Source organism: Gracilinanus agilis, chromosome 2, assembly GCF_016433145.1.
Source record: "Gracilinanus agilis isolate LMUSP501 chromosome 2, AgileGrace, whole genome shotgun sequence".
NCBI classification, from domain to species: Eukaryota; Metazoa; Chordata; class Mammalia; order Didelphimorphia; family Didelphidae; genus Gracilinanus; species Gracilinanus agilis.
The window spans coordinates 677418506-677429847 of record NC_058131.1 but is presented as its reverse complement, the minus strand read 5'-3'; the positions used below and the strand labels follow the sequence as shown (position 1 = coordinate 677429847).

Genomic DNA, 11342 nt, shown 5'->3' with positions numbered 1-11342 from the left:
TGGCATCTATTCCCTCCATCTTCCTTCCACCTCTTTCTCCCTGTACCTGTGTGGAGGGTGGGGAAAAGGGAAATGGAGCAGGAATTTCCCAGGATGGAAATAGGCTTGCCTCAGGGTTTCTTTGATGGCAGCTCTGAGAAGCGGAACAGCTTTGTACATCTTCTTTACATCTCCCTGGGTATCTCGTCGGGCAGCCTGGACTTCAGCCCGAAGCATGTCTTGTATCTTTAGGTTCCGAGCCATTTCATACATACACCACTGTAAGGTCATTGAAGTCTGAAGGAGGCAATTGAGGGCTGGATGAAATCATCTCTTTAGTTGCTCCGGAAAACCCAGTCTTCTAAATTCACATAATTATATATATATATATATATATATGTATATATATATATATATATATAAACCCAGTCTTCTAAGTTCACATAAATTTTATATATATATATATATGCATATATATATATAATCCAAGACCAATTTTTCATATTCTTATCCCCAACATATACTTTGAAAAAAAAACCTTACCTTCCTTCCTTAGAATCAATACTAAGTACTGGTTCCAAGGCAGAAGAGAGGTAAGGGCTAGACAGTTGGGGTTAAGTGACTTGCCCATGGTCACATAGCTAGGAAATATCTCAAGTCAGATTTGAACCCCAGACCTCTCATCTCTAGGTCTGGCTCTATCCGCTAGACCTCCTAGTTGCCCCCACATATACACTCTTAAGGGATAACAATTTCATGTCACTATCAGACTAAGTAAAATAACATGTACCTACAACACAAGCCAATTAAAGATTTTGGGGCTCTCCTGATGCTCTTATTTAATAAAACCTTGAGCCCTAACTCTGACCTCACACCATTCTCACAGCAGATGGATTATTATTAAATATTATTAAAGTTTAATAGAGCCATCTAATAGGTATCCTCATTTATATTAATATAATAATATATAATATATTAATAATCTATAAGGGATTGAAGACTTGGTATCACTATTTACCTTTGTACAATCAAGAAAATGAAGGCTCTAGTAATTTGTTCAAATATTTGCATATCTCTTTCTTCAAACAACTTCCAAAACCTATAGCAAATCTTGTTTTATGCTGCTAAAAATTATTAAAAGAAAATCTCATGTTCCAAGAGAATCTTTAAAGGAATTCTTTGGTCCTTTTCAGTAAATATTTACACTACACTTAAAAATCCTCAAATGAATAGCACATGTCCACCTAATTTATCTTGCCTTTAAATCAAGACTTCTATATCACGTCTCTTTAAACTTTTCTGCTGCAAAGCTGGCAATCCTTTGTAAAGTTCTCATTTTTGCAATCAACCCGTTCATCTGCCCTCATCTTTCATTTAGACAATGCATCCACCAGATCTTCATATTAGCCAGTATTTATTACATTTAGCCCTGACATATGCCAGTGAATAGCCACTGAACATGGCCTTTGGACACAAACCCTATCTTGCCCCCCAAAGTTTCTGCCTGGTTAAAAGTCCTGGTCATGACTCTACCCAGAGCCTATTCCAACTTCCATGGAAAAGAATTGAGTTGATGTGCCTTCTTTCTCTCTGAGAAGTCTTAAGCTCTACTATTTGTCAAGAGGCCTTTGGAAGACTTCCTTTTCTGAGATAGCTAAACGATTATATCAGAGGCACTTTGGGGATTTGGTCCCAAGGTTGACTCTGAATGTAAGAAGAGTAGATTACATTTGTGACCTGAGGTTGAAGGAGTTCCTTTAAGCCACCACCTAAAAAATCCGAATATGATACTTGAGATATTCTCTGATGAAGTTACTACTTTATAAGATTCTGGATATTTCCATGTGGCAGACTTAGAGGAGTACCAAAACAAGGAAGAAGGATGCCCAAGACATATTCCCTCGGCCTCATCATCTTGAATTCCAGACCTGTCTGATTCCTTGGATCTGAGGAAGTCATTTCCTTCTGCTGTGGTCATATAAGTAGAGCACTTCACAGAGATAGGAACCTTTTATTCTCAGACAATAATGAGAGTACTGAGGCCTTAATCCATATTCCACCAGTACAGATGCCCACTCTCAGCATCTTACAAAGTGTAAGTTTTGAAATTAATATTCAATGCCTCCAAAGTATGATATAAGGATTTTTATTTAAAGCCCTGGGGAAGAGAGGAGAGCATTTTCCTTCAATCTGTATTCCTTTGGAAATTTTACTTTGATATTTGGTTGAAAAGGTATTCTCTTGGGAAGGGACAACTATTCTTCCATAAAACTGTGAGTTTGATCAGATTTGTTTCTAGAGGCTCACCTCCTTACTACCCTTTTCAAAGGCATCTCTACCACTCAACTCAGTGACATCACCCAATACTGTCCCCTCCTGTCAAAAAGAAAAGGCTGATAATGTAAGGAACATTTAAGTAGATTCCTTTTCTAGAAGGAAGTCTCAGAAAACCAAACCTAAGTCCCAAGATTTGAATGTCTAATGTGAGAGCTCCAAAAACTCATAGGAGAAATTATCTGGGGACCCCGTGGCCACACAAGTGCCTCCTATATGGGTAACATTTTACAAAAATCTCTGATATTTTGTAAACCACTTTCCAGGTTACAGTTACATTATCTCAGTTAATACAATAGTGGAGAAGGAAAATTAGTATCACTAATACCTTTGTACAAACATCAAAACCAAGGCTCAGAGAGGTAACTTGTTCAACTTTTTGCATATCCAATAAATGTCAAAGACAAGATTTGAACCCACATGTTTTGGCTCTCAGCCCAGGGCACTTTTCAACTGTGCCACCAGTTGCTGAGGTCAACACTCCATGATTTTCATATTGAAAATAGCCCTCCCTCCCTTGGGCTTTTATCCATAACTTAGCACAGTATCTGGCACAGAGTAGATAATAAATACTTATTTTCTTCCCTCTTTATCCTCACCGTGTCCACCCCTCCTGCCATCAGTTCTGTAACATTGCCTTTGATAGACTCAAAATCCATGATATTCTTGCGTAAAAGACAAGGCAGAAGACCTGGATAATTCTCAAGTTCTTTTCTCTTCTTTTCTTGGAAGAAACTCTGTACATAACTTTCAGCTGAGAGACAGAAAGAAAGAGAGGGCACATTATGGAGTTTCTCTGAAAGGAAGACATTGGGACTGGGGAAGGGAAATGGAAGAGAATGAGGAAGATTAGGGGGAATAGAGATCTTTGGAAAATCTGGAGTAGAAAAACTCATTGATGGTCATCAAGCAACTGGATTCTAGTCATGCTTATGCTGTTAACTCATTTTATGATCTTGGATAAATTGCTTGGCCTCCATATCATTTTAGAGACTCTATTGACATCAGTGTCTTTGGGGCGGCTGCAGTAAGTATAGAGTGCTCTACAAATTTGTTATTGTCATCTTGCCAGTGACAATGGTGCCATGTTGGCCTTTCTATTGTCTTTCAAGGGCTAATGAAGTTGGATTTAATTAATTGGCGGTACCTGACTCCTGAAAGTTGAGGCATAATAATTTCATTCTCCCCTGACTCTACCCAACTCCTCTTGGAGTTAAAAAACTGCTATAGTTTCTGGAGTCCACGTTAGCCCCTTCTCCATCCTCAACTTGACTGTTGCTCTCACCACCTGCCTTTTCGATCTGACCTCTGCTTTCCTCAGCCTCAGGACCAGGGTCACCCCAGAAGGAAACTCAATCAATCAATCATGTTTACTCACCTCGATTAAAAATTGTATCCCACGAGGCCACGTGGTCCCTCCAGGCCTTGGCCTTGACCATGCGGAATAGTTCTGGAGGGATATTCAGCATTGGGACGCTAGTATTGAACATTGTAGACACAGCATCAATGAACTTCTTGGCCTCAGTATCCACCAATTCATCGAGGACTCCCTGCCGCTCCCCAAAGATAATGTTGCAGATAGCTGTGGGACCAGAGATCATTTCCATTGGTATACCTGGCCTGTGGGCTTGCTGAGAATTTCAGATCATTAGCCTCGTCTTTACCTCCCACTGAAATTCCATCTTCCTCTTCAAGGTAATGAAAGTGTTAGGCATGCTTTTCTTTGTTAAATCGATTTCTCAGAATGCAGTATAAGGGATGAGGACAGAGAAAACAGCTCATAAGGAACTTCTCCTTTACAAAGTAAATTTTAGGAAATTGTATCGGTAGCAAAACCAACTGAAACCATATGATTATGTCAATAGATACGAAAGGAGCAGCGAGGTGGTTCAGTGGATTGAGAGCTAGACCTGGAGATAGGAAGTCCTGATTTCAAATCTGGCCTTGGACACTTCCTACCTCTGGGTTCCTGGACAATTTTGACAAAATGCCATACCCGTGCCTATTAAAAATTCTAAAGAAAAAAATTCTAGAGAATATTGGAATAAATGAAACATTTCCTCAAAATGATAAATAGCATCTTATCTAAAACCACTAACGAGTATTATCTGTCATTAAGATAAGCTAGAAGCCTTCCCAAAATGATCAGGTGTGAAGCAAGGATGCTCATTATCACCACTGCTATCTAATATTGTACTAGAAATGTAAGCTATAGCAATAAGAGGAGAAGAAGAAATTAAAATAGGCAATGAGGAATTCAAGCCATTGTTCTTGGCAGATGATATGATGGCATACTTAGAAAATCCTAGAGAATCAAACAAAAACTAATTGAAATAATTAACAACTTTAGCAAAGTTGCAGGATATAAAAAAATCCACATAAATCATCAGTATTTCTCTATACTACCAATAAAGCCCAAAGGCAAGTGATAGAGAAATCCCATTTAAAATAACTGTAGACAATATAAAAACCCAGGAGTCTACCTGCCAAGACAAACCCAGAAAACACATGATCACACCTGTGCAACACTTTTCACAAAAATAAAGTCAGATCTAAGCAGCTGGAAAAATATTAATTGCTCATGGGTAGGCGAGTCAATATAACAAAAATGATAATTCTGAGATGGGGTCCTTGCACTTCACCAGACTGCCAAAGGAGTTTATGATATAAAAAAGATGAAGAATTTGGTTTATAAATTACTTTCTATTATGTGGGCAATCCTAGAGCATAGAATCTAATAAAATCAACACATTTCTTTCATACAAGGCTGCCAATATTTCTCTAAACTCCATTTTTGTCATAATAATATTTCATTTTGTTCATATATCATAATATGAATTAATGGGAATCTATGCTGTTTCCATTTTTTATTTTTGTTCTATAGAAAGAGCACTATGAATGTTTGGGTTTATATGAGACATTTCTATTTTTTTCTTTTTTTCCATTTTTTTTCTTTTAGTTGGATCATGCTGGATATAATATGGGCAGCTAAATGACACAGTAGAGGTCTGGAGTCAGGAGGACTTGATCTCAAATCCTGCCTCAAACACATACTAGCTGCGTAACTTGGGCAAGTCACTTAATCCTGTTTGCCTCCATTTTCTTCACTATAAAATGGAGAAAATTATAACTTCTACCTTCCAGGTTTCTTGTGAGGATCAAATGAGATAATATTTATAAAGCATTTAGCATGAAGTAAGTACTTAACAAATTATCATTTCCATCTTTCCATCAGTTGGATCTCTTGGTCATAAAAATTAGTGGCTTCTTCTATAATTCCAAATTGTCCAGAACGTTTGTCCATTTGCCATTTGTGTTGTCTCCCCCATTAGATTGTAAGCTCCTTGAGGCCAGGTACTGCATTTTGCCTTTTTTTTTTTTTTGTATCCTCAGCCCTTAGCCCAGTGTCTTGCACATAAGTGTCTAATGAGCATTAAGTTATCAATTCATGGATTGCTAAGATGCCCCCCTCAGCCTCTTCAGTCAGACCATACTCACTCTCAAAAGCAAATCCAAACAGTTCCTGAGTGAGGTTCACAGTGAACTTTCCTTCCCCGCTCTTCTCAATCCCTCTGTAAATGATCTTTAGAAAATCCTTTGTGACTGGAGAGATCAGCGGCTCAAAATCATTTATAGAATCTGAAGTCAACAATAAATGGTTCAGGGAATTCCGGTCTTTCTTCCAACTTTCAGAGCTCCTGAGAAGGAAAAAAAAAGGAAGTGAAAGAATTCATATTCTTGTGAGAAGAAACTGCATGTGATGAAGTCAACCAGGGTATTACAACGTGGCCCATCCCAGATCTGAGAAGGCAGGAGCTTAGAGAGTCCAAGAACCCAGGTTGCTGCTCCCTCTTTTCTGTGCAAGGACCCTCAGAGAAGGGTTTTCCACCAGATTTCCTTGCAAGCTAAACCCTTTCACCATCATCCCCATCTCTTCCTCCTTTCATCCCTTTTGTCCCCATCCTCACCACCACTCACCACCTCCACCTTGTGATTGAAAGAAAAAAGAAAAATAGAAAAAATAAAGAAGCAGAAGAGGAAGGAAAATTAGAAAGAGAAGCAAACAAAACTTAGTCTAACCCCACTGAAACTCCAAACTCCAAGCTAAGTTCCTAAATTTTTTTTTTCTAAAACTCTTACCTTCCATCTTAGAATCAATACTGTTTATTAGTTCTAAGGCAGAAGAACAGTAAGGGTAGGCAATGGGGGTTAAGTGACTTGCCCAGGATCACATGGCTAGGAAGTGTCTGAGGCCAAATTTGAACCCAAGACCTATCTCTTGTGCCTAGTTCTTGATCCACTGAGCCACCCAGCCATCCCGTAAGCCCCTACAATTTAAAGGCAATTCAACAAACATTCAATTCCTACTAATGTCACACTAATGCCATGTGCTGGAGCCACATGATCTTTGGGAGATGTCCAGACATTGTGTCCTCTTTGCTTACTGCATGAAAAAGTGGATTCTTTTGATTGGCTGCTGATCCAGAAATGTTCACACATTCAAAAAGCACCAATTACATTACAAAGGCCCTCTCTCCTCTTGACTTCAGGGAAAGGAGGACATGCTATAAACTGCTGGGTGGAGGAAGAAAATTCACATCCTCCCCAGTAGGGCACACAGGTGGACCACCAGGTGCCCTGTGAATATGGGCCCCTATTCTTTGCCCCTTTGCCTTCACTCTTTCCTACTCTGAAGCAAAGGGATAGTAGTTTGGGCTTTGACCTTCATTAAGTTGGAAGAGCACACTGCCAAAGATCCAGCCACTGGATGGAATCCATGCCAGGCCAGATATTATGGACAACTTAGCCAAAAAAGGAGCTAAATCCTAAGTGTCCCATTCAACCAAGCAAAGAAGTGATGGATGGAGAAGTCAAGAGGAAGACACAGCAATTCATCCAATAACTATGCCAAATTTGGAAGGAAACTGGGGGGGGGGGTGACCCATTATAGTAACTGCTTACAGTTTAAGCCCACTCTCCCCAGAGATCAGAATGGTATAGGAGGATATACTGGAGGCAGCTGGGTGGCTCAGTAGATTGAGAGCCAGGCCTAGAGATGGGAAGTCCTATGTTCAAATTTGGCCTCAGATAGTTTCTTGCTATGAGATCCTGGACAAGTCACTTAACCCCCATTGCCTAGCCCTTACCACTTTTCTACCTTAGAACTAATACACAATATTGTCTAGAGAGAAAATATACTCAGGTGTTTTGAAAAAAAAATGTTTTATAACTTCTACTTTTGCCATATCTTCTTAGGAACTATTATTTTATAAAAGGCAATTGATGTTAATTGTTCAAATGATATTGGCATGCTAGCAACTGGTGAGTGATCTATCAATTGATCAACAAACATTTGTTGAGTACCTACTACATGCCAGGAACTGTGCTAAGCACTGGAGATACATAAAGAGGCAAAAGACAGTCCTTGCCTGAATGGATGCTTGGGCTGATAAGATTAGAGAAGAATCACTGAGACCTTTCTGGAGTACCTCTAGAACCCTTAAAGGGCAGTATATTCTCGCTCTGGAGGATCTGACTTAACCTAAGTTGGAACTGGGATAAAGATCTCCAGAGTTTATATAGGCTACAAAATCAAATAGGGAAATTGGTGTGAATAAAAGCATGAAACAAATAATAATTTGACACAAGCAAAGAAGTCTGGCCAAAGTACTATCAGGATTTTGAGGAATGAGAGATCACTTTTTGTTAGGGTGGGGAAGACTTCATTGAAGGTGGGGGCACCTAGACATTTTAAACTCAACATGTCCAAAATCTAACTCAACTTTACCCTTAAAACCTTCCTTTCTCCCTAACTTCTCTATAGCTTTCTTTGCTTTTTTAATCTTTACCTTCCATCTTAGTTTCAATACTGCATATTGCATTTAAGGTAGAAGAGTGGTAAGGGCTAGACAATGAAGATTAAGTGACTTGCCCAGGGTCACACAGTTACAAAGTTTCTGAGGCTCGATTTGAATCCAGGAACTCCCATAGCTAAACCTGGTTCTCAATCTCTGAGCCACCTAGTTGCCCCCTAGGCCTTCTTAATCTTAATGCCTTCCCTCTGAAACTACCTCCAATTTGTCCTGTCCTCATGTTTGCATGTTGTCGCTCCCATAAGCCTGTAAGTCCCTTGATAGTAAGAACTGCTTGGGTTTTGTTGTCTGTTTTTAGTGGTGGTGTTTTTCCCCCTTTCTTTGCATCCCCAGCACTTAGAATAGTACCCAGCACATAATTAAATGAATGCTTAACTAACCTAGACCTTAATGAGAGAAGAATTTTGACATTTTAAATGTTACTCATTTTTTTACATGTCCCAGATTTCTCCATTTCCCACCCTTCCCAAAGAACCATCTCCTCAAATAATTTTTCCAAGAAAAAGAAAAGAGGAAAAAAGATTTTTTAGCAAACCAATTCAATACATTGAAAAACATTAACATTATATGCGATGTTCCATATCTATCTCCCCACCTCTGAAAAGGAGCAGGGGGGAAATATCTTAAGGGAAGAATTTTAACCAATAGTAATATGGTGGATACAATCATTGGAGATGACCTGCAGCGTACATCAATGCAAGGAGGTCAGACAGAACAGAAGAGAATCAGAAATCAGCTAGCATGTCGGTTTGATAAGATGAAAGAATGAATAAGATAGGGAGAAATAAGACTGTCCACATAGGCTAAAGACCGACTGCTAAAGATGTACCAAGGAGTTGGCATTTTCTTCTAGAGGCAGATATTGGCAACATAATTCCGAGCAACTATCTCCTTTGCTGAGCCACACTGCAGAAGTCAAGCTACTCCCTCGAAAGTCTCCAAACTTCTCTGAATGAACACATCAGGGAGAAATGTTTTGAGCCCACATTTCTAAAGTTTGGAGATTTACTTAGGAATCATATTCATGTACATCGTACTAAGAAGTATATCTCTTCTGAAGCTTACTCAAAAAAAGACACTAAAAAGATGAGCAAAACACTAAATAATGACTGAGCCTAGTCATTAGAATTTATGGAGTAGGTCATGGTCAGAACTATCTTTTAGAAAATAACTTTGGCAGCTGTTGGGAAGAGAAGGACTTGAAGTAGGGAAATAATTATGAGGTTATTGTAGGCAAGAAACAATGAAAGCCTGGACTAGGTTGGCGGCCAGATGAGTGGAGAGAAGCAGAAAGACCCAACAGATGGTATGAAACTAGAAATGACAAGATTGGACAACGGACTGGATAGATATGATGAGTGACAGTGAAGAATTTGAATGATATCAAGGTTTTAAGCCTGGATGATGGTAGTGTCTTAGGGGTAGTGACAAAGGGGCAAGATTCATATCAATAACCAGAGACAAGGCAGTTCCTGGATAATTTAGCTCTCAAGTTACTAGCTGCATGATTGGATGTCACAACCTATTTGCCTCACTTTCCTCCTTTGTAAAATGAGGATAACTAATAGCATCTACCTCTCAGTGCTGTTATGAAGATCAAATGAGATCATGATGACCAAGTGCTTAGCATAGTCCCTGGCACATAGTATGTGCTATATAAATGCTAGCTATTATTAGCTATCATTATTATTAAACTATAACAGAAGAGATAACTTTCTTTAGGAGTTCAAATCACAGGCTCTCAGTCAAGGAAAACAATGCCTCCTGTAAACTTGGCAAACAGGTCTGCCATTTCAATGGCTTCTGATAAATCGAGTTGCTCTGGGCATTACCATGTAAATTATCCTCACTATTAAATGACTTATTCCTTAACATTGCTATAACATTTTTCATTTTTTCCCCAAGCTTTCCCATTTTTAACCCCTTAACTTCTGTGTATTGGCTCCTAGGTGGAAGAGTGGTAAGGGTGGGCAATGGGGGTTAAGTGACTTGCCCAGGGTCACACAGCTGGGAAGTGTCTGAGGTCAGATTTGAACCTAGGACTTCCCGTCTCTAGGCCTGACTCAATCCACTGAGCTACCCAGCTGCCCCCAAGCTTCCTAATTTTTGAATTTATCTGATCCTCATAACATGTTGAGGCATCCTAGGCCAGAGATTATTCTTCCTGTTAGATAGATTCACAGAACCAAGATGGAGTTGGGGAGGTGACACCCATGATCACACAGCTCGTGTTGGGAAGAGCTGGGACTAGAGCCCAGGATTCCTTATTACCCAGCCTCTGCTGGTTCTACTAGATGCCTCTTCCCACAACTCTTCAGTTGTCTTTTGGTTCTATCTCTTGTAATTATGGGTAGAGAAAGAACGTGTCTCCTTGAGGATGGAGAAGGACTTACTTGAGCAGGATTCCAAGAGGTTTCTTCATGTAGAAGTGATAAGCCGTCCATGGTGGGATATTATATCTTTCTGGGTAGGATCCTTCTGCCTTAAAGAGGCGAGCAGCATCCTCAGGGTTGATGATAAAAACAGAATCCAAATTGCCCAGTTTCTCCCTGGAAAGATTAATGAAATCCAAATTCAGGGACCAAAGCCTAGAGACCTGCACCTGGGGGTAGGCAGAATGAGACACCTGAACTAGACACTAAATCTATGTCTAGTCTCGGCTTCCCAATTCCCAGCAACTCCGTCAACCCACTCGATTAATCCCACACACTCAACTAGAAGAGGAATATCGAAAACTCTATCAACAGCCTGTAAACAAAGCCCTCTGTGAAAAGTCAGCCACAAACCAGGCTAGACAGAACCCCAACACAAGAACCTCCCTCTCACCTGCTTATGCAATGGCTGAAACCGGAGTAAAATTGTAAGAGAAGCATGACTAGAATAACAGTCTCAGGACCTGGAATTCCTACTTTTAGAGAGTGCTTATGGGGGCCTTCAGGAGATTTATGTGGTTTCACTGGCTTACAATGGAAATAATGTTACCTAGGTATGATGCTAATAATAATTGAATTCATACCATTCTATGTGGCATGATACTAATGAATTCCTGCTAGGTACCTAGAGAAGGGAAGGGAAGGGAAGAGAAGGGAAGGGAAGGGAAGAGAAGGGAAGGGAAGGGAAGGGAAGGGAAGGGAAGGGAAGGGAAGGGAAGGGAAG

The 11342-nt window shown here is 39.8% G+C and overlaps 1 protein-coding gene across 1 annotated transcript in view; it reads right to left on the bottom strand.

Annotated features, from left to right (window-relative positions):
- Positions 1–11342, bottom strand: part of LOC123234348 (cholesterol side-chain cleavage enzyme, mitochondrial) — a 26029-nt gene that overhangs the window by 5748 nt on the left and 8939 nt on the right. Inside the window, exons 2-6 of the mRNA XM_044660256.1 lie at positions 10580–10735; positions 5812–6011; positions 3692–3895; positions 2913–3067; positions 110–276 (exon numbers count right to left, since the gene is read on the bottom strand). Coding sequence (XP_044516191.1) covers positions 110–276; positions 2913–3067; positions 3692–3895; positions 5812–6011; positions 10580–10735 — 882 coding nt within the window. The remainder of the gene's footprint in view (positions 1–109; positions 277–2912; positions 3068–3691; positions 3896–5811; positions 6012–10579; positions 10736–11342) is intronic.